Source organism: Osmia bicornis, chromosome 12 (assembly GCF_907164935.1).
Source record: "Osmia bicornis bicornis chromosome 12, iOsmBic2.1, whole genome shotgun sequence".
NCBI lineage: Eukaryota > Metazoa > Arthropoda > Insecta > Hymenoptera > Megachilidae > Osmia > Osmia bicornis.
This window is the reverse complement of record NC_060227.1, coordinates 2,259,896-2,285,489: the sequence shown is the minus strand read 5'-3', so window position 1 is coordinate 2,285,489 and position 25,594 is coordinate 2,259,896. Positions and strand designations below refer to the sequence as shown.

At 33.7% G+C, this 25,594-nt stretch overlaps 7 protein-coding genes and 1 long non-coding RNA gene across 24 annotated transcripts; 4 read left to right on the top strand and 4 right to left on the bottom strand.

Annotated features, from left to right (window-relative positions):
• The first annotated feature begins 149 nt into the window (after window positions 1-149).
• On the top strand, window positions 150-2,676 carry LOC114873195 (4-hydroxyphenylpyruvate dioxygenase). Of its 3 annotated transcripts, none has more exons than XR_003788899.2 (13): window positions 150-233; window positions 307-333; window positions 412-474; window positions 570-674; window positions 779-904; window positions 967-1,056; window positions 1,127-1,227; window positions 1,293-1,370; window positions 1,445-1,679; window positions 1,762-1,884; window positions 1,972-2,088; window positions 2,212-2,354; window positions 2,458-2,676. XR_003788899.2 is itself a non-coding variant. In XM_029181261.2 (12 exons), the coding sequence occupies exons 1-12, from the start codon at window positions 231-233 to the stop codon at window positions 2,284-2,286; spliced, it is 1,143 nt and encodes a 380-aa protein (XP_029037094.1). In that variant the 5' UTR covers window positions 150-230; the 3' UTR covers window positions 2,287-2,377. The 3 variants fall into 3 exon arrangements, 1 of the variants encoding a protein (XP_029037094.1); XR_003788900.2 differs by having other exon boundaries at window positions 2,212-2,374; XM_029181261.2 differs by lacking the exon at window positions 2,458-2,676 and having other exon boundaries at window positions 2,212-2,377.
• On the bottom strand, window positions 2,649-5,166 carry LOC114873196 (probable nuclear transport factor 2). 3 transcript variants are annotated; one of them, XM_029181263.2, is made up of 5 exons: window positions 4,815-5,165; window positions 4,663-4,734; window positions 4,404-4,502; window positions 3,815-3,935; window positions 2,910-2,996 (listed from the first exon to the last, which is right to left on the bottom strand). In XM_029181263.2, exons 1-4 carry the CDS (start codon window positions 4,920-4,922, stop codon window positions 3,822-3,824), a joined length of 393 nt encoding a protein of 130 aa, XP_029037096.1. In that variant the 5' UTR covers window positions 4,923-5,165; the 3' UTR covers window positions 2,910-2,996; window positions 3,815-3,821. The 3 variants fall into 3 exon arrangements, with proteins under 3 accessions (XP_029037095.1, XP_029037096.1, XP_029037097.1); XM_029181264.2 differs by having other exon boundaries at window positions 2,912-2,996; window positions 3,778-3,935; window positions 4,815-5,166; XM_029181262.2 differs by lacking the exon at window positions 3,815-3,935 and having other exon boundaries at window positions 2,649-2,996; window positions 4,815-5,134.
• On the top strand, window positions 2,908-3,245 carry LOC123988345. The gene is made up of 2 exons (XR_006829947.1): window positions 2,908-3,042; window positions 3,187-3,245. It is a non-coding gene; the product is annotated as an uncharacterized LOC123988345 (long non-coding RNA).
• Window positions 5,167-5,625: 459 nt separating the features above from the next.
• Window positions 5,626-6,802, top strand: LOC114873225 (60S ribosomal protein L27). Of its 3 annotated transcripts, none has more exons than XM_029181317.1 (4): window positions 5,626-5,730; window positions 6,202-6,434; window positions 6,513-6,649; window positions 6,722-6,802. In XM_029181317.1, exons 2-4 carry the CDS (start codon window positions 6,216-6,218, stop codon window positions 6,768-6,770), a joined length of 405 nt encoding a protein of 134 aa, XP_029037150.1. In that variant the 5' UTR covers window positions 5,626-5,730; window positions 6,202-6,215; the 3' UTR covers window positions 6,771-6,802. The 3 variants fall into 3 exon arrangements, with proteins under 3 accessions (XP_029037150.1, XP_029037151.1, XP_029037152.1); XM_029181318.2 differs by having other exon boundaries at window positions 5,706-5,758; XM_029181319.1 differs by lacking the exon at window positions 5,626-5,730 and adding an exon at window positions 5,761-5,785.
• A 113-nt stretch (window positions 6,803-6,915) lies between these two features.
• Window positions 6,916-9,270, bottom strand: LOC114873224 (dynactin subunit 2). The gene is made up of 9 exons (XM_029181316.2): window positions 9,059-9,270; window positions 8,774-8,845; window positions 8,562-8,695; window positions 8,383-8,494; window positions 8,146-8,297; window positions 7,832-8,081; window positions 7,588-7,764; window positions 7,387-7,489; window positions 6,916-7,306 (listed from the first exon to the last, which is right to left on the bottom strand). The coding sequence occupies exons 1-9, from the start codon at window positions 9,092-9,094 to the stop codon at window positions 7,128-7,130; spliced, it is 1,215 nt and encodes a 404-aa protein (XP_029037149.1). The 5' UTR covers window positions 9,095-9,270; the 3' UTR covers window positions 6,916-7,127.
• A 210-nt stretch (window positions 9,271-9,480) lies between these two features.
• On the bottom strand, window positions 9,481-11,228 carry LOC114873260 (GDP-fucose protein O-fucosyltransferase 1). Its single transcript, XM_029181419.2, has 6 exons — window positions 11,030-11,228; window positions 10,831-10,946; window positions 10,635-10,758; window positions 10,209-10,573; window positions 9,895-10,131; window positions 9,481-9,814 (listed from the first exon to the last, which is right to left on the bottom strand). The coding sequence occupies exons 1-6, from the start codon at window positions 11,136-11,138 to the stop codon at window positions 9,614-9,616; spliced, it is 1,152 nt and encodes a 383-aa protein (XP_029037252.1). The 5' UTR covers window positions 11,139-11,228; the 3' UTR covers window positions 9,481-9,613.
• A 57-nt stretch (window positions 11,229-11,285) lies between these two features.
• LOC114873259 (H/ACA ribonucleoprotein complex subunit 4) lies at window positions 11,286-14,432 on the top strand. The gene is made up of 8 exons (XM_029181418.2): window positions 11,286-11,373; window positions 11,727-11,850; window positions 11,924-12,256; window positions 12,326-12,736; window positions 12,818-12,938; window positions 13,020-13,258; window positions 13,317-13,550; window positions 13,625-14,432. The coding sequence occupies exons 2-8, from the start codon at window positions 11,779-11,781 to the stop codon at window positions 13,703-13,705; spliced, it is 1,491 nt and encodes a 496-aa protein (XP_029037251.2). The 5' UTR covers window positions 11,286-11,373; window positions 11,727-11,778; the 3' UTR covers window positions 13,706-14,432.
• On the bottom strand, window positions 14,404-25,440 carry LOC114873257 (kinesin-like protein KIF12). 11 transcript variants are annotated; one of them, XM_029181406.2, is made up of 18 exons: window positions 23,870-25,376; window positions 23,613-23,804; window positions 22,822-23,477; window positions 20,728-20,941; window positions 18,740-18,832; window positions 18,580-18,658; window positions 18,266-18,478; window positions 17,756-17,893; window positions 17,545-17,686; window positions 17,364-17,458; window positions 17,157-17,298; window positions 16,790-16,908; window positions 16,608-16,712; window positions 16,396-16,525; window positions 16,075-16,300; window positions 15,866-16,016; window positions 15,569-15,783; window positions 14,404-15,187 (listed from the first exon to the last, which is right to left on the bottom strand). In XM_029181406.2, exons 4-18 carry the CDS (start codon window positions 20,931-20,933, stop codon window positions 14,854-14,856), a joined length of 2,388 nt encoding a protein of 795 aa, XP_029037239.1. In that variant the 5' UTR covers window positions 20,934-20,941; window positions 22,822-23,477; window positions 23,613-23,804; window positions 23,870-25,376; the 3' UTR covers window positions 14,404-14,853. The 11 variants fall into 11 exon arrangements, with proteins under 11 accessions (XP_029037239.1, XP_029037242.1, XP_029037243.1 ...); XM_029181409.2 differs by having other exon boundaries at window positions 22,822-23,334; window positions 23,653-23,804; XM_029181410.2 differs by having other exon boundaries at window positions 22,822-23,107; window positions 23,653-23,804.
• Window positions 25,441-25,594: the final 154 nt, after the last annotated feature.

Sequence of the window (25,594 nt, the reverse complement as noted above, 5' to 3'; positions counted from 1 at the left end):
GCCCTGAAAAACCTGCTCGCTAAAAATGATAATATTATACAGCTGATTTGCGTTTCACAATTCTAGAAGAATGTGATACAAAACAAGCCTCCACGATCAACCAATCACTGATCAGGATATGGATAGTTAATTTTGATGCGCGGATATTTAAGCGAGACGCACCTGAGATTATGAATCATTAAAAAACAGATCTTTGACTAACTGCACTTTGGTTTTCGTGGATATTCAACATGGTAAGGAAACTATAATTTGTTGTTAAACTTGGAATTATTATTTCATTCAGTAAATTATTATATTTCCTTTCAGACCACGTATACAGATAAAGGACCAAAGGTAAATAGACTACATAATTATAAATCCAATAGTATCTCACTGAACATATTTCTCATTAATGTGACTTTGAATTTTTAGCCCTTGGGTGGCAAGTTTCTATGTTTTGATCACATTAAATTCTGGGTTGGAAATGCAAAGCAGGTAATTTATTGATTATTGATTATTACTAATCATCTGATAACACCTGTTTGATTATACAAGTAGCTAAATATTTCAAGATGTATTTATCGTTTTAGGCTGCCAGTTTTTATTGCACTAGACTAGGTTTTGAACCTTATGGCTATCGTGGTTTAGAAACTGGTTCAAGACAAATTGCAGGTCATGTTGTGAAACAAAATCAGGTACGCTAAAAGTCATAGGTTTCGTATTAGTTAACATTACAATTTAAATATGTATAAAATGCAGTATAAAAAAGTACTTTATTTAATGAATATATCATTTACAGATTATTTTTGTATTTGAATCAGCCTATGAACCTGATAACAAAGAGATGGCAAGTCATCTCTCCAGACACGGTGATGGTGTCCGTGATATTGCCCTCAACGTTGAGGATATAGAGACCATTGTAAAAGTATGTAAAACAAAGAAACAAATTTATATAGCTAAAGAATATAACAATTATATATTTTACAGATCGCAAAAGAGAAAGGAGCAAAAGTAATTAAAGATATATGGGAAGAAAAGGACGAGAATGGTACTGTAAAATTAGCTACAATAAAAACTGTAAGTATACTGTACAAAGAGAATACATAAATATAAATAATTTTAATAAATATTATGCTTTATTTACTAGTACGGAGATACCTATCATACCCTCATAGACAGATCGAAGTACAAAGGATTTTTCCTGCCAGGATATCAAAAACTAGAGAAAGATACGCTTCTCAAGAATTTGTATGTAAAACACTTTGATTAAATTATACTCGTGAACAAGTACTTGATAATTTTATCATTTTTAGACCAAAAGTTGGATTAAATTTTGTGGATCATATTGTTGGTAATCAACCTGACAAAGAAATGGAACCCGTCGCAAAATGGTATATAAAGTGATGGAAGATTTGAAAAACTGAGGAAAGTGACGCTATTTGCATAAGAACTTGTCTGATTTTAGGTATGAACGATGTTTACAGTTTCACCGATTCTGGTCGGTAGATGATACTCAATTGCATACTGAATATTCTGCCCTACGGTCTATCGTTATGACAAATTGGGAAGAGACAGTGAAAATGCCTATCAATGAGCCTGCTCCTGGCAAAAAGCGATCTCAAATACAGGAATATGTTGAATACTATGGAGGAGCAGGAGTGCAACATATTGCTCTTAATACAAATGATATAATCACAGCTGTAAATTACATTCTTAATAACATTCTCATCGATCTGTAAACGAAACGGATTTTTGATGCTATGAAATGTGTTCATTTTTCAGATACAAAATCTACGAGCCAGAGGTGTAGAATTCCTGAATGTACCGGATACTTATTACGACATGTTAAGAAATCGTTTGAAGAACAGTGGTGTAAAAATTTTAGAAGATCTTAATATACTTCAGGTGAGAAGATTAAAAATGAAACACACGTAAAATAACATTAATAAAAACTTATAATTATTGCTGAACTTTTCAATATTACGCTTTTAGAAATTGAAAATTTTAATTGACTACGATGAGAATGGATATCTTTTACAAATATTTACTAAAAACATGCAAGATCGACCGACTCTTTTCATAGAAGTTATTCAAAGGCACAATCACAATGTAAGTATTATAACTAGTAATATAAAATTAAAGTATGTATTTTTATTATAATTTAAAACTTATTAATAATCGTTCAAAATTAAGCCTATTAAAATATATTGACTTTATTTATTTCTGTTATAGGGATTTGGAGCTGGAAATTTCCAAGCACTGTTTGAAGCTATTGAAATGGAACAAGCTAAACGCGGCAACTTATAAATTATAACTAGATAATCACTTTAAGACTACATAGAATTATGCATATTTATTGCATTTAATAATTTTATGTAATAAATTTAATGTTGAAGTATTTTCTATTACTTTCAATTTATATTAAAAATCTTATTGCTTACTGCAAAATGGAAGCTAACATCACAATATTATTTTTAGATGTTGTATTTAGTGGCCAGCATCTATTTTACAAAAATACATACAGCATAAAGAGAAAATATGTAATAACACAATTCGAAGCACGATAGTCGACCATCAAAATCAAAGATTACATAACATGTTATTTCGGTATAATATCGTAATCATGTAATCAACAACAGGCATATTTAAAAGAATGAGGAAAGCAAGGCAATTATTAAACTGTTTATTTTTAATGCTCTCCTGTTTCTTATTTTGTGGCCAAGATATAAGCGGATATTTGTTTCTTTTTATATAAAAATTGCAATATCTAGAAAAAATGGAATAATATGTGATTGACAAAGGATATTAAGGAAAAAGTAGCTCACTTATTTCAATCTCTGGGGAGTCCATGGTTCAGATTTTTGTCTGCTATTAACCATGGTGAACTTGCAGACAATTTTCCTTCACGCGCTATCATGAATGCCTAGGCGGAAAATGTCGTGTTGGCAAAAGAATGAATTCCCCAGTGGCTTCAGCACAAAAATCTGTGAGAAGGCATGTGGTGGATCTTCATCTGCCTGTAACAGATTTAACAGATACGTTATTAGAATAAATATTATGAAGGTAAATATATTTAAAAATATTCAATTTTTACACCCTGCATAAAATGAACTTCATATGCAGTAGTTAAAACAAATTGATTATATGTAAAAATATATAAATATAAGGTAGATTATAGTGGACTGTAATCAATTATTTTATTAACAGTCATGCAAAAATTATACAAATGCTGTCTGAGATATAAAATACATAACAAGTAAAATGTATGTTATACAGGATAAACTTACCAAGTTATAAAATTTAATCCAAAAATCTCATGTTTCAAGTTTATATACAATTATAATATACTTGTTTATTACATGTATAAAATAAATATATCAGAGTACTTTAGTACTTTATATCATAAAAAGATTAAACTATCAATATATTACACATATTAAACTTTTGTAGAAACAAATTAAAATAATTAATTTCATTCCAGTCAGTTCAGCAATTTAAGATTTTGTTCTGCATAATAAGCAGTACACCGAGTTATGATTAATCAAACCCTTAATAAATACATATGATTAATGATATGTAAACACTTAATTAGATATGGGTAATTTCTTAAGACTAAAGAGACATTTGGGTGCAACATTTATTACTGACTGGTGCAAGAAGTTTCTTTTCAGAAACAAATTATAGCATACAAAAAAGCAATATTCCCAAAAATACATATTTAAATTAAAGTTAATAACAAACAGGCATACTAGCAAATATCAAGCAATTTCAGAGACTAAAAATTAGAATTTAGCTTGCCTGTACCATGGTACGAAGACCAATGGAATATCAATACCTGACGCCTAAACGGTGTCGTGCAGAGCAAGTCTGAAGATGTCATGCTGCACGTAAAAGCTGGTGCCGATTGGCTTCAGGACAAATGTCTGGATGTATGCATGAGGCTGATCCTCATCAGTCTGCCCAATCATCAACAATCACTGACTCAATTTTCTTATTTCATCTTCTTTGCGGAGGTATATAGAGAGATTGTTGCTGGACATTAGTCATAGCTCAATCTCTATCTTCATATGGCAGCACAAAAAATGTAAGGCAGTACAGTACACATTTGTGTATCATGTCCAGCCAATAAAATACAATATATGGACAAACATAATGTACAACAATGTAACAAACAATTTAACCAAGAAATACTGAAGCCAAAATTTCATTTTGCTTTAAGAATACATTAAGAGGGCAACAGCATCATATAAAATTAAATTACTGAACTAATTGGAACAAGAATTTTGAACACATCAAAAGATACAGCATTTGAGTTGTATTAAATTCTTACTATGTATATATGCCTTAAGTTTTTATATACTTCTGTATGAATACATTTATTCATTCATATTACAACTATAATATAGAAAAACTATTTTCCTTACCTGCAACCTTCCTAAAACATTAATGAGTACTCCACCATCAAACATTGGTTGTGAATCAATAGCAGTTATTATCCGATTAATTTTTTGAAACGTTAAACTCTGAAAGTTAAAAATTGAAATTTAATAAATAAGACTGACTATTAACATTCATTTATGTATACAACATAAATCTTAACCTAAACAATACTTTTTAAAAAAGAATGATAGCTGCTATATTATAAAAGTAATATATATTTTCTTATTTATCACAGGTACTTACACTTAATTTTTCCATTATTTTAATAGCACCCTGTATTTGTAAACCTTCAAACGTCATAAAAGATGACTCGGTCTGTAAACGTAATAGTGAATGAATATGCAAAACACAGTCCTCACAGTAAATAAGCACAACTTCGAACATTAGAAACTTACATTATACATATTTATTAAATTTGGTCTTTGAGCAGGGTCGTCAAACAGCGCATAATACTGCTGCACGAAACCCTTCCCAATAACTTCATACTGAGGGTTTAATGCCATTACGCTAACTTATTATGATAACACCCACTATTCGATATTAATGATATCAGTCTTTTTTAGTGATCTAAGCGTTCGACACTTTTGTTCTTAGAAAAAATTTTGCAATAAGAGTAAAATAATGCCTCTTAACATCCCTCGTGTGAGACACAAGCGAGCAGGAAGCTACTTATGCCGACCATTTCGATATATCGACGATATCGTTGGGACTATTCTCGAACTCTCGAAAAGTTTGGATGTTTGACAACAATTGTGCACACTTTTCTGGGAACAAGTTATTACTCATTCGCAAATTGAATTTTTAAAAATGTACAAAATTATTTCTCTATTGTTTCTTAAACTACAGAACACAGTTTTTAAGAAAAAAATAATGTTTCTGTTTTCTTTTAGTAACAGCTGAGGTAGCTTTGATTGAAATTCTCTGTGAAAAACAATTTCATCAAACTTCATTCGAATTGTAACTTATTATTCGTTCAACGAAAGACCATATTTCTATTGCGCATCTTGGCTAACTTCAGTAGACTTAATGCTGTCCCATTACCATACAATTTCTATTCCAACGATCATACATACGGTGAATAAAAATGTACGAATGGAGGAAAAAAGCAAAGATTTAATAGTAATTCTAAATAAAGGACCACTGGAGTCCTTGCACAGCTAAGCATATTTGAACTAACCAGAGGTAACATGCGCAGAACGAATAATAACTGTCGTATGCCGGATGTTTAATAGCACGACATCTGTACTTTGTATGTTACACTGATTTAAAAGTTAGGTTAACTTCCTTTTTTCCGGTCCGAAAAACCGTGAGGTGTGTGTGGTGCTTGTCATTTTAAAAAGTAATCGAAAAACATCGGAAAATCGAGGCATAATTCCTTTATACACATACTATTCCTTGAAATTATATTTATTCTGATAATTTTTATGTATTAATCGTTCTTCCTTTCTATAAGCTTTAAAATAAATCTATTAAATATTTTAATAAATAATTTGTTTGTTTGTATTAAATCAGATTTGTAATTAAATTAACTATTTGAATTTAATGCGTTTGTAATAATGATACTTTTACACAATTTTTATTGTTAATTTATAAAATGATCATAATAGAGGTTATGTGATGTTTTTGGATACAGTGTTTACAACTATCAATTGATGTGTTATATCTTCCTAAAATGAATAATGTATCACTTGAAATAAACTTTTAATTATAAATGTTTGTAACAAGTGATGCATTCATCATTTTTTATATTAATATGATATTTTGTCATTTTTATGTATGTAGCACTCACCTTCAAGATGGTGAAGATTATGAAACAGGGAAAAGTCGTATTGGTCCTTAGTGGCCGATACGCTGGAAGAAAAGCCGTCGTAGTACGTAATTATGATGATGGTACTACAGAAAAGCAATATGGACATGCCATGGTTGCAGGCATTGACCGATACCCACGCAAAGTGCATAAAAGAATGGGTAAAGCAAAGATTCATAAACGTTCCAAGATCAAGCCATTTGTGAAAGTAAGTCTCCTCTAATCTACTTAAAATATTCAACCAAATAGCATATTGAATGAATATTATAGATTAAATGCATTTCAGGTTCTGAATTATAATCACTTAATGCCAACAAGATACACCGTAGATCTGCATTGGGATAAAGTAACTCCTAAAGATCTTAAGGACCCAATGAAACGCAAAAAGGTTCGATTTCAGACGAGAGTTAAATTTGAGGAAAAGTACGTATATTTTTATTAATTTTAATACTTTCAAAAATAAAATAATTGAATAAAATAAGTATATGTTTATAGGTACAAATCTGGTAAAAACAAATGGTTTTTCCAAAAGTTACGGTTCTAATTACAAATAAATAAATATAAAATATACAAGTATTTTAAGTGTAATGTTTCCTACTCATTCTCCTGTGTTAAAATGAAACCATCTTTAATTTGGTAAGCATTTGATTTATTTGTAGTGTTTAAAATACAAGGATAATTCATTTATGTTGCTTGAAAAATTATATTTAACAATCAAAATAACTTAATGAAATTATAATAGGGGTTTTAAAAATGCAGTACATGATGAGGTCAATAATTCAAAGATACGTTTAAAAAATATTAGTAAATTGTGTATAATTTAATTAATAATAAATATATACTTTTAGAGTCGAAGTATCATAATCTGCAATGAATTTTTGTTATACCATTTTATAAATTATCACTTACTAAGTTTTTTAATACGTTCATCTAAAGATTCTATATTATTTCTTATGACCTCTAAATTTGATGCAAAACTATCTTGCACTCCTTTTAAGAGAGATTTATTACTTTCCAAATCAGCGGTAATTTGCGATTGCAATTCTTCTAAACGCGTTAAAGACTTACTAAAAGTAGCAGCTGAAAATTATAATAAAAAGATGGTTATATATTATGTCATTAGGAAATAAAAAAGAATGTATAACCAGTTGTATACACACCCTGTTGGTGAATAGTGTTCAAAGCCAACATCCGGTTTACAGTTTGTGGTAAAATTTGCGATACAGTTTCCGTCTGTTTCATTATATCATACATTTCGGAAATCTGTAAGCGGTTTTAAAATATAATTTAAGTATATATATTAATTTCTGTATTGAGCAAGTCGAATTGTATAATTAACATAAAAGAAAAATCCAATTTACTTTCTGTTCCTGTTCTGAATCTAGAGCCAATGCAACCTTTTTTTGTTGAATATTATCCATTTTATGAATTAAAGTAGCTAATCTGCTTTCAATGATATCTAATTGATACATATCTAATAATGCAGCTTTTGCTCCTAGTTCTTGTACAGCTTCCATTACACCTTGACATTTGAGATTCTGTAAAAAAATGTATTAGTCATTATAGAGAATTAATGTAACAACAGAAGAAACGATTATATTATACCTGCGAAAATTTAGAAAGTTTATCAGTAGTTGTTCCAATAACACTTTCCAAGTTACAAAGTCTTTGTTCAAGTAATGCAATTCTAGCTGCTTCTTGCATTCTTGCTTTCTCTGGCAGATACATCATTTGATACTTAAGTACACCAGGTTCAGCTGTTTTATCAGTTTTTGTTGTGCTCTGTTCTTTTACATCAGGTTGAGAAACAGGAATATTGGTTTGTTTGAATGCTTCTATTTGGGATATTAATTGCCTGAAAATGAATCATATCATTTAGAATACTTTATTTTAAAAGTAATATATACAGACTTACTTACTTGAGTCTGGTGCCCTGAGGATCTGATAATGTTGCAATCAGATCAGCTCCAAGACATTCTTCTAATTTTAAAGAATCTAACTGTTTTTCTAGAAGCTGTACTTGAGAAATTACATCAATTACTGATTTTGCATCTTCATCTTTTGCTTTTTCCTGTTTCACAATAGAAACGTGTATTACTTCAGACACAAATATCAAAAAATAAAATAGACTTCAAATATAAGGTGTTAACAGATACCTTTAAGTCATTGACCTCTTCATATAATTCTTTAATCTCACATTGCAAACGTTGATATTTTTGAATCGGTGTTTCCTTCTCCCCCTCTCCAGGAAGTTCCCAATCTCCAATTCTGAAATTTTGAATATAATTTAACAGGTGTAAGTCATATTTCAAATTTATGTATAAAAGAGATTTACTTATATCCTGTCCTTGGTTTAAGCGATATACGATCTGAAAAATCAATTCCCTTGCCAAGAATATTTTTACCTTTAAATTTGTTAAATGCTTCTGGGGCACTAATATGTAATTTTGTTATAGAATCAACTTCATCCTAAAAATCAAGATACTAATGTTACTGAGATGATACTTATATATGAAACTAATTCTAAATAATATATTAATATTTTACCTCTGGATAAATTTGAAATTGTTCAGATTCTGGTAAATCAGTTGTCTCATACACATCAACTTGATCATATGCCTATTTACACAAACAAGACACCATAAATTATAAGGAAAATGGATAAATGCATATATACATAAGACATGTAATTCAACAAATAGATGTATATCAAACTTAATAAAAGATGACAAATATAGATTTGCTTCCCATCTTAAGTATGTAACAATCAAATTATATCAATGTAATTTTAATATAATATTCCTTATATAAAATATATACATAAGTACTTACAATTCCAGGCAAATCAGCATACTTGGGATCAGCCATTTTCTGTGTTAAATTAATACGTATTACCAATATTTAAATTATTTTGCACAATATAACAATCTTTATGCTTTAACAATAAATAATAATAGAAGGATTTGTTCAAAGTATCAAAATTTTGACTAGATGTAACAGATTGCCATTGAATGTTCAATTTAATGTCCTCCTTTCTCTTTCTACTACTTTCATGACATCTTTCCATGATTGTCTGTACTATATCAAATAGCGGTAATTTCAAGCAATAAAAATTAAATACAAAAAATACAAAAAATAATAATATAAAAAGAAACATTTCTGACAGTTGCATCCTATTGGTTGTACAATTAGAAAAGATAGTACATGATGACAAAGAAGGGGGATACACATAATCAATATTAACTTTCAAATGGTATTGTTACACATTTTTTTATTTAATCATAAAAAATGGTATATGAAAACCCAAGCTAAGCAAGTTTTTATAATAATTTAATTAAATACAAATATCACTTTGATGAAAATAGATGATGAAAGTAGTTACAAACATTACAATTCTTCATGAGTAACAGATGATGATCTTTCTGGAGGAAAGCCCCAAAAGAATGTAGGATATCCTTTTATCTCCCTTTCTCTAGTAACGAAAGCCGAGAAAGAAGAAATACAATTACCTATGAAATAATTTGCTCTTCCAAGAATAGCTAAATCTAAATGAGGTGATGCAGATTGATCTTGTTTAAATACTGGTACCTGTACAAAATATATATTTACGAAATTTTATTAAGCATGTTTCCTGTAAATATTATGAAATACATTAGTTAATTTCTTACTTCCATGCGCGCCAGGGCTTTAGTAAGTTCTTCAATCATATAATTATTATCGGATGCTACGAATACTGATTTAATGTCATTGCCATTGCGTATAACACGTTTTAAATGACGTACTATCAAATCAAATGGCGGTAAACACATAGCGGAAGTTGCTTTCCCACGTTCGTTTCGATAACCAAGACACTGAGGCGCAGCAAAAAGATTTGGTGTGCTTGATATAAACTCACAAGCACGTACCTATAAGAAAAAAACGTATTATTGTTTGATATCATCTATTTTCATCTAAAATATGCGAATAATGTAACAATAAATACCCAATCAATTCCATTACGCAAATGAATTCCTACAAATGCTCCTCTAGGTAATTTTTGTTTTATAAATGCTTTCGCTTTATTAAGCATATCTGTATTCCATTCAAGACATTTGTGTAGTTTTCTGTTTTCTAATTGAACAGGAAAACTAGCAGGTGCACCTGTAAAGGCTAATACTGGCCAATTAATAGCAGGATATTGTCTTCCCCACTGTACTGCCATGTCTGTATGATAAACATCATAATGAAGAGGTCCATAAAATTCTGATTTTACAAAATCTATATTATACGTGTCCCAAAATGGACCAAATGGGTTTCCTTCTTTAGCATTACACGAATCTCCTTTTCCACGTGCAGAGTAGCAAAAAGCTGAAAATAAGAATATGTTACAAAAGAACATTTATTTTGTTCATTTAAATTTAAAACTTACATACTCTTTCCTTTGATTGCCATATCCTTGGGGCAATATCTGTCATGAAGTCTTCCATTAATATTGCTTTATGGCAACTTTGTACTTGAGAAACATTAAAATATGTGTCAAAAGAAACTTGTATCTGAAACATACATTAAGAATATATTGTTGGAAACATTATTTTGTAAGATACTGAAGATTATTGATCACCAACAGATCTAGTCTCTCCAGTTCTATATTCAACCCATGGTGGTAGAACCAGAGTACGATTTAAGGCTTTCGCAAATCCTAGAGCACCTAAAAAGTGGTCTGCTTGATTTCCAAATCTTCCTGAAAAGTATAATTAAATGAATAATATGTATATATATATATATATATATATATATATATTTATAATGTTATTTAAATCTTACCCATGCATGGACAATAAACAATATACCCATTAGTGTCAATATCAAAATTTTCACAATATGTACTATAAAAAGTAGTCAACAATAACACAAAGAATATAATACTAAACATTGTGATTAAGTTTTTTATAATTGTAATTAAAAATGTGTATTGAAATATAAATACACACAGTTTATTCTAAAAATTTAAACCATTCTAGGTAATCCATACAATATAATATACAGACACAACTTTACACATTTTCTTTATTACTATGGATACGACCGCCATTTTCCCTAGTGCTACGTTGAGCGTGCTCGAGGATACACACGTGTTGTTGCTACTTACTCAAAAATGGCAGAAAGCGGTAATTGCTTTTAATTTTTTCGTATATTTTATTGTATAATATATTATATAGTATTCTGTGCTTATTAAGCTTAATTAAATTACTCATTTTTACATAAAAATCGATGAAAACAGTTATTGTCTGTTATAAATTTTAGCTATGTGTCCATCGGTAAACACGTGTCTTTTTAATTTAGTAAAAGTACCGATGAAAGATATTACTTTAAATACATATTATACATGTATCACATGTGTTTATATTGTATCAAAATTAATATCTTAAATATGTACACGAATGTTACATATTTTTAGCATAATATTAATAACGTAAATGGATGTAAATGCTTAGGTTAATTCTTATTTTCTTTCATATAGATAAAGTAAGAAGAAAAACAAGAAGAAGTCGCTTGGAGAAATTCAAGTAGAGATGAAGTGTCAACTTGAACCTTCAGATGAATCTATAAAACTTGAATATAAAGATTGGCCACTATTATTTAAGGTAAACAATCTATCTTATATAAGTATAATCGTGTTCATACATTTGTAACTAAAAATGAATTATATTGTTTCAGAATTTTGATAAAATGCTTACCCGTACAAAACATTTTACTCCTTTAACTTGTGGTTCAACTCCGTTACATCGTACTTTATCTGAGTATATAAAATCTGGGTGCATTAATTTAGATAAGCCATGCAATCCATCTTCGCATGAAGTGGTAGCATGGATAAAGAGAATTTTGAAAGTAGAGAAAACTGGTCATTCAGGCACTTTGGATCCCAAGGTGTCTGGTTGTTTAATAGTATGTATTGATAGAGCAACCCGTTTAGCTAAGTCACAGCAGTCTGCTGGAAAAGAATACATTGCAGTTTTTAAATTACATTCTGCTCCTGAAAGCCTGCAAAAGGTAATTGTAACATACACTGCATCGACTATTTTATACTTTGCATAATAAATTGTTGATAAATTAATATAGGTAAATCAAGCATTGGAAAAATTGCGTGGTGCACTGTTTCAACGACCCCCGCTTATATCTGCAGTGAAGCGTCAGCTTCGTGTTAGAACAGTTTATGACAGTTGGTTCCTTGATTATGATCATGAACGCAATATGGGAGTATTCAGAGTTAGTTGCGAAGCTGGATCTTACATTAGAACAATTTGTGTTCATCTTGGCCTTTTCTTAGGCACTGGTTGTCAGATGCAAGAATTGCGTAGAAATCGATCGGGTGTTCAATCTGAAAAAGATGGAATGGTTACTATGCATGATATACTAGATGCTCAATGGTTATATGAAAACCATGCAGATGAATCTTATTTAAGGAGAGTAATCAAACCATTGGAAGCCCTTCTTGTAAATCATAAAAGAATTATTGTGAAAGATAGTGCAGTATGTAGTCATTACTTATAAATGAAATTAATTTTTGTAGCGTAAAAATATTTGTTTAATGTTGTATAATTTTATTAACAGGTAAATGCTATTTGCTATGGGGCTAAAATTATGTTGCCAGGTATTTTAATGTATGATGATGGTATAGAATTAAATCAAGAAATTGTAATAGTTACTACTAAGGGTGAAGCTATAGCTCTTGGTAAGCTCTTATTATGATATTCAAATGTTGTACTTAAAAAATTATCTTTGCAGTGTCTAACATCCATTCTTCATGTTACAGGTGTAGCATTAATGACATCTCCTACAATGACTGCCTGTGATCATGGGATAGCTGCAAAAATTAAAAGGGTTATCATGGAAAGGGATGCATATCCTAGGAAATGGGGTTTGGGACCAAAAGCTTCTGTAAAGAAGCGCATGATAATTGAAGGAAAATTAGATAAATATGGAAAACCAAATGAAAACACACCTGCTGATTGGTTGACTAATTATACAGATTTCTCCACACCTACAGTCAAGGTAAACATTACGGTTCTATCATAAACATGTGCCTTTTTAAACCTTGTTCATTACATAGACGGAAGAAAATGGTGTAACTGATGCTACGGCTAAAAAACGTAAGTGGGAAGAAACAATCCCTCAACCTTCGGGAGACGTATCAATAAAAGAGGAACCCGTTGAAGACTCTGAAATATCGTCACCAAAAGAGAAAAAGAAAGAGAAAAAGGATAAAAAGAAAAAGAAGAAGAAAGAAAAGGAAGAACGTGAAGCGGAGGGATCAGTTACAGTAGTTACAGAAAGTGAAGTTCCGGTAAGATAACAACATATGATTTTTATTTCTATTCTTTTCCTTCCTTAAATTAAATATTCTAATATTATTTGTAGGAATCACCGGTAAAAGAAGAAAAAGAGAAAAAGAAGAAGAAGAAAAAAGATAAAGATCAAGAAGCACCAACTTCAAGTTAAAAAAATTTTCTAAGATATACATATGTTTATTGAAAGGGTATTTTTTCTTATAAAACTGAAGAAAAACTGCGGACTTCATAGAAGAGAATGTATCTTTTCTATTTGAAGACGATTTTCAATAGGTATATAGTTTCTAATTTTTTACTTGTAAAAAAGATATTCACTTCCAATCCCTACCACATAATGTTTTAAATTAAAAAGAAATTTTTTATATGTTCTGTAAACTTGTACATATGGAAATTCAAGCCAGATATACTTGGCAAGCATTTAGATCATTCTTTAGAATGCCGTATCAACGATGCTCGTTAATGGTAAGATAAGTATAAAATGATGTTACTGTTAATTGAGATTTCTAAATTTTCCAATTAGTATGTGTATATATATACATACTAATTATAATAATCAAATGTATTGATATGATAATTGATATCGACAGAATGTACATACTAACTGAATTTTATTTGCAATTTAGTAAAATGTTTGCAAATACGTAAAATATTCTGATTACGATTCACTTGCTATAAAAATATTTTTACATTTATTTTATCACTTTCAGCAGTGCACAGTATTCTATATCCTGTATTACAAGTATTGTCATTTTATATTGTTTCATCTTTTCTTAAGCATATATTCGATACTGTTCACGTATAAAGGAACTCTGCTGCACTTTACAAGACGACTGAATAAAAAATTACATGTCATAAAATAATCAAATACTTTATTGCAGATAAGTTGGTCCATACCTTCATTTGTAAAACATCCTACTTTACATTATTCAGAGGTAGGATTCGACGACAACCTGAGTAATGTCCTAATATATCATTTCTTTAAATATAATTTTCAGTTATCACACCTAAATATCCTAATTAGTATACTCTACATGAAAATAATTTTCTCGACTACACGATACTACGCATCTTGATCACTCTGAAAACACGATATTACTGTACGGTTACCTCAAATCACAAACACATACTTTCCAATATCAATCAATTCTATTCTCTCATACTTAACATCAAAATAACTTTCCTCAATCTCTTTTTATTCCATATTATCATTCAAAATATACTCTCTCCAACTCGACTCTTTCCCCGTATAGTTGATCCAATATCTATCATTCTGATCCAAAGATACATCATTGATTAGTTTCAAAGTGGTTTGTCTTCATCAATGGGAACAGGACTCCCAAACGCTCGTTGCGTAGTTTCATCTTCCTTTTCTTTTGACTTTCTTGGGGAGAACGATTCTGGGGTGCCAAATGGCGATGAAACCATTGGGAAAGGTGCGGTGGTTGTCTCAGACTCCATCGTATCCGGAGCAGAATGCGTCGTTTCGAGTCCTCCGCTACCCAGCATCGAATCTGGTGATTCGTTGTACGAATGATCTGTGGGCTGAACGGGTTCACCCAACGGATCAATAGTTTCCGAGGGTCTCCTTTCTTCTGGTACCGTCGACGTACGACGCAGGTTCGCCTTCTTGTACCTGTCACCAGGCATTCCTCCAATTAATAAGTAGAATAACCTATTGCCTATTAAATATAGTAACACATTGCGGATAGAAGTTTGCCAAATGTCAGCTAATTTACATAGTTGGTTTGACTTTTGTATAAAATCTCACTTTTCCACATAAGACCATAATTTTTTATTTCAATGAACCTGTTAAATTAGGACATTCAGGGGAACTTCCAGTCCACAATGTGGTTAATTAATAAAAGAAAGAGTAATTTAGAGTACATTGATACTGACAGCTATAATGATATATTAAAATTATAAGTATCAGATTGTATGGAATGTTGCGTTTCAAGTTTAACGAGTTGAATATTATCGTCTAATTAAGTGGAATTATTTATTATATGCTATTTACTGATTAACGTGTATCGGTGACATAGTTTGATCCGGACTCGTTCTCGTCGTGCCGTTTCCATTGTCCCAGGAGTTGTGTCGACGATGTTGACTCTTGTCTTTGTACGCTTCTGCTATGTTGTTGTAACTTCCTACGATTCTACGTTTGTCCAGTTCTTTCTGTATTTTCTCAGGCATGTTGCTGGCTGATTTGTGGAGTCCTCGCCTACTCATATTCTGAATAAAAAGTTTCAATCATCACCAGGTAATTAACAAATCAGGGTTAAAAGTAACTATTGTTAAGGGGTCACACGCTTACTCTTGAAGAAGGGATTGATTCCGCGTTAGGGTTGGTCCAAACGTTTGTCGCACCAGGTGCGTCCTCGTTACTATCATTCAACACTTCCGCCGAGTACGTAGGTCTGGCAGGTATAATAGGCGACCGACAGCATACTCTGCGGTAATAAAACCTAGAGAATTAGTTGAATAACGACTGTCGTTGATTACCTCGAATTGTATTGTACTTACGAGTTAACGTCCTCGAGTTTCTTCAACAACCTCTCGTTCTCTTTGCACACCAATTCTTGGTCCCTTATTACTTGTTCCCTGGTAGCATAAAGTTCCGCGTTCTCTCGACGAAGTGCCTCGTTCTCCGTAATGTATGCGTGAATTAGCTGGCTCAATTCTGGTCGCTCCATTTCAGATAACTTGTCTAAGTCCACCACTGGTGGTGTTAATGGCACTTTCCTTTCAGCTGTGAATTTAGAAACGTTTCGTTATTTAGGATTTGTTAACACCGAATACTTGATATTTTCCTTGCTCCTTGATGACAAGGATGTTATAACTTACTTTTAGACTCACTGCGAATGATATTTGAATAATCTTCACCGAGATGAAGAGCATTTCTCAGGTGTTCGTTTTCAGTCTCAAGTGCACCCACTTCTCTCTTCAGACTCAGAATCAATGCCTCTCGTGCATCCTGTAAAAATTACAAGCGAAACGTTATTTTTCCACGAATATAATCTACGAATATTGATTCTTAATTAAGTCTCCTCACTCACCATCACCACAATAGGTTTGGTGCGAATTTTCTTCACCCTTGCCGCATACCTTAAAGTGTTCAACGTTTCGCTAGCGTTTGATCTTACTGGTGAAACGCAAGCAATCTAAAGATATAAAAAATGATCCAGTTAGGGCTGCGTTCAAGAGATACAATCGTTGCAACCATGGTGACTAGATTTACCATTAAAGTGACACCGTTTCCTGCTAAACTGTCGGCTAAAAGTTTCGTCAGCTTGCTGTCTCGATACGGAATGTGACCGTACTTGCGTTTTCCATCGCTCAACGAAGATATACAGTAACCTTTACAGAAAGAAAAATAGGTTTCAAAGAGGACTGGCTTTTATGTAATTCGCGCCACACGCGCGCTTATTGATTGCTCTGCGAACACGGTTGATAATGCGAGTAAAGCTTGCGCTCTCCCATTCGACTAACGCGATCGATTCTTGCGATGATACTTCTGCATAATTGACACCATAAAGTTTCTGAGCCGTAATATCACGCGTGCTTTGGCATCGTGTTTTTTATGCTACTAAACTACTTCGACTTACCTAAAACCATCAGGCTCTTGTTAATGTTATTTGCCTCCTCCAAAGTTTTCCCTTCGCTCTGGGTCTTCTTTGTCATTTCACTACCCGCCAGATCGACGAAATTAATCTTCCCTTGTCTCGAGATGAACACGCTATTGTCCATCTACGAACGTCAATTTCTGACTTCGATTTTTCCTTTTTTACATAAACAATATGATCGATACTCACTTGTTGCTCGGAAGTGATAGTAACAGTTAGAATACTGTGACTTCTGCTGGAATGTTCGTTCATGTTGTGCGCACCGACAGATCTATTTTTCATACCTATATAAAAATTGTATTCTCTAGATACCTCTTTCTAATATTCTATGTACATTTTATTTCAGATACCAGTGGAACGTCATGGTTACCTTCTTCGAGGACCGCCAGGAGGTCATCAAGTTCTTCACATTCGACGGTGAAGAGATTCTCAACGAAGAAACCCCGTGTCTTTTTGCTCCAACGGACCATCAGAGGCTTCCTCGACGTTCCAGGATTTAATAAATCTATTACCTGCGATTGAAATGAAATAATAGCAGGTTGGAACTTTCTTTTAATTAAATTAATGTAAGATGTACAGACCTTCTCGTTATAGATCTCTAGAAAAGAAGCTTTCAGTACAAAGTTACAGCCCTGACGTTCTTGTAGCAGCTTGAATAGGTAGACGAAGGACCGGAAGACCAGGCCATGATCCTCCGAGTAAGGATTCATTCTTTCGAACTATGGTAAGGAAACATCAATCACTTATCGATATTCTATGCATATTTACATCAATTATTCTTGAGAGAAATTTTGATTAGATGCACCTTTGACATTGCCTCTGATATTAATAGATTGAAGCTTATGCATATTCGCTTCTTATTATGATTTAATAATGTAATGCATCATACTTATTATAAAATATTTATAAAAGTGGTATCAAGGGTTATAGAAGACCATCGTACAAATAATTGAAGTTCTAAAACATTATAAGAAATCAAGACTCCCAAGATTTTCAAAGTTGTCCTATTAGCAATTATGAAGACTACCAATGACAATCTCCCTCTAGAAACTTCACAAAGGATCTATTCACAGAATTTTCTGTCTCCTCACCATTTCCGGAGGTCCTGTGAGAGTGTGAGTTTTCCCGCTTCCTGTTTGTCCGTAACAGAACGCAGTACAATTAAATCCATCCACAGCCATTTCAATCAGTTTCTTCACACCAGAAAATTGCAGTATGTCCTCCTGAGTAGCCGTGGGCTCGAACACTACGTTATATGAAAATAATTTTCCCTTTTTGTCCCCACTATTTGGCGATCCTTCGCACTATAAGGGATCAAACATGAAAGACAGCTTTGAATTATTGGAATCTGTAGCTATTACTTAAATCCACTAGTGTTGGAAGAGCGATAAGGGCATTGGCTTACGTATATCTGTCCATCTCCAGGAAATTGCACGGCCATATCCTCGCCGACTTTAATTTCCTTGCTGCTAAGCGGACGAACCCTGCGGTCGAGAAAAATTGCTTATCAAAACGCTGTGAATAGTAATTACTAGTAGTAGATTTTTACAAGTTATTTATATTACCTGACCACCACATTGATGTTGTTTTCTGGAAGTAAATGTTTCGTAGCGATCACCCTCTTATCACCGTCCACCAGCCTCTCGATGCTACCAGTTCTAAAACACATTACAAAGAACAATGTCAATGATTTGAAAAAAGATCAAGAATAGACTAACAATTTTCTGTACAAATGAAACATTGTCTTCTATCAACGGGAGTAAACGTAAGCTAAGCTACAGGATTGACCAGCTATCATGAGGATTAAATAATTGAGAAGATTCAATCAGTCGGGGCAAACGTCGATGAAAAATCGCGTGATTGACCCAGACTCGTTTGTGATTTCGTTTTTCGCTCTCACAGGGTCTTATCGTGTTGCTGAAAAATCGTTGCGACCTCTGTCAATTATTTAGCAGGCTTTGATCGTAATTCCATCGATTACTGAAAGGAACAATACTTTTCGACTGTTGCTTATCCTTTATGCATCAAACACTCTGCCTTGTTAGAGGTTCGAATCGTTATATTCTATTAAGTAATTACGTTTCCGTTGAGTATTACAATAGGAGGATATTTTTAGTAAAAAACATTGAACTTATTGCATATAAGGACGTTACGCGAAACTTGCTGAAAGTTTCTAACGCGTAGTTTTAACGCGTTCGTAAACGGAAATTATAATTATGTTAAAAGCATGATAAAGAGCAAGCGTCGCGTACTTGACGTCGATGTAGTGTCCTCGATAAGCTTTTACAAATTGCAATCTTTCATAGACGAACTAGAAGGTTTCTAATAAGAAAGTTTATTATAAACACAGAAGAGGAATGTTTTCAAGCCTCTACTCTCTAATGCATGGATCTACCAACAATTTCATAAATCATAATAGAAAAAGCAAAAATAGAAAAGAATTTTTCCATTTTTCATTTGCAACTATAAAAATACCCCTGGCAAGGATAATACGTGTTTCACGTGTCTAAGGGTTGAGATCTCTTTACACAGACACGTTCTGCCGATCGTCGCGATATTGACCGACAGAAATACACGAGCAAGCAAGGTCCCGCAATCGATACACTACATCGAAATATGTCGCAACTACGGCTATGTGTCTATCAATTCCCATAGATGGGAATATAGGGTGAGTTTACACAACCACCACCCGGAAAATTGAGTCGATCGACAAATTGGAGAATCCTTCAACGCGTCACCGCAAACTATCAGTGGCCTGGATCTTTGGACAATTTCCAAGGAATGATTGCTCTTTAATTCTCCTTTCAAAATCCTTTTAACATCCATTAGAATCTTTTCTGTCCTTCTTTTTTGTCCATCTAATAATCGATCCAGCACTTGCCATTAACAATAACCAAGAACGTAATTGTTTCATTTCTAAACTGAAGTTTACTATTTCTTGATGTTTCTATTAATGTAATTGAAAAATTTCTTCAATATTTCTTCTTTTCTGTCTATTCAATTTCCCAGTGTGCTCTAATGTGAGATCGTGAAGCATCGTACGCGATAATTTCATGTATGTTGTAGTTTTCCATCGTTCAATATTCTTCTCTGTTTTTGTCCCCGTTGCTCATGGCTGTTGATAGCTTTCAGTCATATAATTTACCTGTTCATCTTCTTTCGAAAACAGTTCTTCTTAATCATTCTCTCTGTATCGATTCGTGGTACGAATATCAGGAATATGTTGAAATTACTTTATCGTCGAGATTGAGGACGATAAGGCTGGTATTGCTTTTCATTATCTGTAGGTTTTTATCGGTGATAAAAAAAAAGAGAAGAAATTATTAGTCAAAAAGTGATTTTAACATGAGTTATTTAAAAGACTATAAAAGAAATAAGATGTAGTTACTTTCACAATTAATGTTGATTAAAAGTTTCTAAATTATTCAATAAGTTTTAACGAGAAGAAAAATGATTACATATAGCGTTCCACAAAATCAACCGTTTGTTTAGATATTAAATTAAAACCTTCCTTTCACATTTTCGTATGAAATTCATTTGTATTTAAACTTACTCGCTCCCACGCGATCCTAATAAACTACTCTTCGTCTGGACTTTCTTGACAATGGAATTATTCTTTCCTGGACTGTTTCCTCTGGAAGTAGTTTGATCCCCTGGACTGTTGCCACGAGACGTACGACTCTTCCCTTTATCCTTTCTCGCATTTTCTTTTTGAGGACTCTCGCCTCGAGAAGGCGACGGATTTTTCGCAAGCACCATTCGTCAACCTTCAAACAAATATATAATCATAAATCATACATGTATTTCTCTTTTTAATGATGCAACCCAAGGGCTGCCATTCATTCTACCTTTACTCTAATACAATTATACATGATAATAGAACATTGAAATTGGAAATCATAAATCATACATGCAGCTCGAATACAACAAGGTTTCACTGATTTTCAATTGTGCGATTGGTGTCATTCACACGAAACATTGGAACGTATCAAATCATCAGGAACAATCAAAGCTGACTGTGATAAAAGATCGAGCAGTGAAAATGGTTCAGTTTCTTCGATGCACAATAGCGAAAGCCCCCTAACAAATGTATACAGCACCGCATCAATTAATTACCCGCGTTACACGTGGGATGATAATTAGTAGGTGCTAGAAGCGAAAGTTCTACCATTAAAAATTTTGAATACAAACTCTTCATTTGGAAAATTTGTATATTCGAAAGGTTTTAATTTCAGATTATACTAAATATTTTGAGATCTAAAATTTCAAAGTTTCAACCCTTTGATTATTCTAATTATCCACATAGAAAGTTGAATTCTACAAGTATTCCACTAGACAGGACACGTATTTAAAGTATCTCAGATATCTCAAACTTGACGACAGGATAAACGTTTCCTAACTTAGGTCCACCTTCACCGTTTTTTGCATTAATCTCGCGAAAGAGGCGAAGGAAAGGCAGAAAAACACGTACAGGACAGTTGTTTCGCGACTTCGTTCCGGTCTGTTCGCTTTACACCTTTCGTTTTTACGAGGATCAACGTAAACGCAGTGCTTTAGATCCCGAAAGTGAAAGCTAATCAGGTTGGCAAATAAAATCGTTGCCCGTCTCGTGGAACGTTCAACGAAATATTAAGATCCTTTTTCTGCGTCGACGATCGCCTCAGAAATTAACGAGCGAATAAAATACTTTTTCAGATATTATGTTTCCCAATTAGACGGTTTTGCTTTCTATCGGCATTTCTTATTGAAACGAGGAAACGATTAGAAACGAAATCATACGGTTGTACTTTTATTACAACAGTATGATTATACTTAATGTTAATGTCGCTTCGTGGAAATGTTTTTAAACTATAGATTGACTACTTCCTTGAATGTGACATAAGTTTGCGAGTGCATGCAAAGGTATAAGGTGAGAGAACGTCACAAGTGCTTTTATACAGAAAATGACAACGTAGCTTATTAAAAATAACGTTGAAGAAAACCTTGGATCATGAAAAAATCCATAATTCCATTTTACTAAATCAACACTCATAAAAGCACTTTTTAAAAATGTCCCATCACCTGTACCTCTGCAAACAGTTCCAATAAATCATCTGCTATCCCATCAAATTCTCCGTTATCGAGGCTTCAAATCAACCACTATGGAACGCGAACCGATTAATGGATAACGGAAACGGGTGTAACAACAACAAGAGACGGCACGCTACTGACACTTCTTAGGGGTTCTTTCGCTATTGAGTGGTAGTTTTTCCTATAGTACGCGTCCGCCGATCGAAACCACTGTCTAAACGTTATATATTCAGACGCATCGTCTATTCGATCGTGTTTCCTTTCGTCTGGGATGCTCGGTCATCGTCCACGTGGACACCGCATTACATCAGGTTGAACTTGACACGTCGAGCCCGGAGGTATACGATCGCGTCGGTTGATCAATGGACACAGCAGCTTCAACTTGAACTTTCATGTAAATTGGCGGATGAAAATAGACTGTAAAAGCTTTGGTTTAAACTGGAAACCACGTAGAGTCGCTTCAATTATTCAAGATGATTCGATCAACCAAGGGTGGTTCACGTTTCCTTGGAGAACCTTGAGAAAAAGGCTGATTATGAAATATAAACGATAGAAAATTTCGTAACTTTTTCTATACCTTCTTCGGTGATGCATTGGAAAAATCTTCGAGGAACATCTGCCTCTCTAATTGGCGAGTTTCCGTTGCTCGCGCAGAGTTGTTCGGTTTAAAAATTACGGGAGGATCACCGTCGAATTGACCGGCTATAAATACACGGGGCCACGTTGTAAACTTTATTGCGGCTCCAGTTTCTTCGCCGTAGGAAATGCTCGAAAAAATTGCTGCAACCCTCTGACGATATTTTTGCATCGACCAGACTGATCCTTGGCCTCTTAGCTTGAGTTTGTTCAACGACTTCTGGAACCTTGAGGATGAAAACGTTTGAAAACATCTGCTTTTGCTTCGTGCTTTTAATTGAAAGGGTACCACCGTTGTAGACACGTCGATCATCGGTAGTCGTGTCTTGAACGTTGTCTGACTAACGGTTACAAAACTACGATAGCGGTATTTATCGTAACACTGGATGGAATACACGTGGAATGATGATAATTGAATTGTTCTTTGGATTCAGATGGCTTGGAAACGGGAACACTGGAACAAACATCCACATCGTGAGTCATGGGTACGATGTTTTGAAGATATTTTAGGCGATCACTCATTTGGAAGAGATGCGATACTCGTTCACACAAGACTCGCACAACAATCAGTGAATCATTTCACTTTAAAGAAGCCACCTGCAATGTTGGAGAAACGTTGATACTTAGAAGAAAAGGCCATGTGTCTGATAATGATACAGTGCAAGAGACAAGAAAGCCATTGCAAGGTGTTGTTATGGCTAGTCACTTTAATGATGTCAGATTTATACTCACTATTAGAAACAGAACTAGAAAGAAAATAAGTCTAGTTTACCAATGGTGTGCAAGAGGACGTATTAAACTATTTCATCTCATTATTGGATTCCTGTTGGTCGAGTTTGTGGCGAGAGTAATGATGGAAAGCCGAGTATCTCGGAAGTTCTTTTTGTCTGCATCTTTGTCAGGTTCAAGAAACCAGGAAATTACCTGTTGGTTTCATGGTACAATCAAGAATCGTGACATTATAAAAGATTAAATAATGATTCATTTACCCTAAAGTGGATGTAGCAATTTCTAATGATTCTGTATGTGCAGAATCCGGATGTAAGAAGGGTTCAAACAGTATCAGGATTTATCATCGAATCGTACGAGTTATCATCGTAAAGTAGAGAATACCCCAGGGCTGTAGGTTATTCCAGGGCGAAAGTGGCATTTATCGTATTTCGTGCCAACTCGCTTGGCTGACATTAAGCCGTGTACAGACGATGCCTGCACGCGTGCAGCCTTAAAATACCGGTTCATCGGGGGCTCGTGTCGCACACTTTTTCATGAATAAATAATTAATGGTAAATCTAATCGTGATACAGTCACGATTTTTTGATTAAATACTACTGCCAGGCTCTTTCCTTCGCTCTCACAAAGTCTTAGCCAAAAGAAGCCTACATAAAATATTACTACTCAAATATTAGGAATACTTTCGCGTGGCTATGTATATATGTATACTGCTCACGGAAGAATGGACTATAAGTAAATTATAGCACAAAAGGGTGATGCACATTTTGGCTTCCTAATGTAAAGTTGCAGTTTTCCGGCCGATCACCGCGGCTACCACAGGGGCTTGCACCTTTCTTGCACTTGATCTCGTTTAATTGTAATTAGACACCAACTGCTCAAGATGTCGTGTCTTAAAATAGCTCAGCTTCGTAATTACTCCTGACACGCAGGTTCTCCTTCGCAATCGTTCCTTCTCGTCATAAACGAGTCAACTATTTCAATGCTGTTTTTTTTTCTTTTTGCTAGCAAGGTTTTTGCAATCGGTGCCAAACGATTGGTTTCAGTTTAAACAGTCGTTTACTTGGCTCTATTCGCGGAAGTGCAACAAAGTTGAGTGCACTCAATTATGCAGGAAGTGCACTCAGGTCGTTAGGGAGTAACGTTTTATTCGCTGAAAGGAAACGCTTGCTTGCACGCCGCCTTTCCATTCATCCAGATTACCCCGTGAAATGCTTCCTTTGTGTACTAGGCGACGTTTATATCTTTTTTTATTCGTAGTTCGTAGATATAGATCAACTCGCGCGAACAGTAATTTAAACCAATTACGAAAAACGTCGAATCCAGGGTGATCTATTTTTATTTTGTAACAAGAATTTCTAATTCACTGAATTGTATATCTTGGCAAAATTGCTTTAGCTTATCGATGCTTTGCTTTGCATTTGTTTGTTCACTTGCACCTGTAACTATATTGTTAATGAAACTTGGTAGAGAATAATATGGGATAATAAATGACGAGTTAATTTAATTTATACCATTTCAATGATATATACTTGATACAAGCAGTAAGCCTGTAATTTTGCCACGTTTTCAAAACAGGCCCAAAATACTGCTACTATGGTGCCCTCTAAATCTGGCCAGATTATACAGAGAACTAAACGCCTTCCATTTCCTAACGATTTCGAAATTCTTCCAAAAAAAGTATTCTCCTGTGCATTCACACCTATGCACCGGCACTCGTGCGCTCGTATACACGTACACGTGCACACGAGTATATGTACACACCGAGGGAATGGGTCGTTCTCCTTCTTTGTTGTACCCACTGACGTCTTACTCCCTTCTTCCACCACCTTCTTTCTACGGCACAGAGAGTTCCTTTGAGCCGGCAGTTTCGTGTGTTACACCGTGGCGTGTACACCAAAGACCGCATAAGTTTATATGTTCGAGGTGAAGCACAAAAGGCACCCCAAGGGATCGGTCCCTTCCTTCTGCGGAACGAGTTTTCC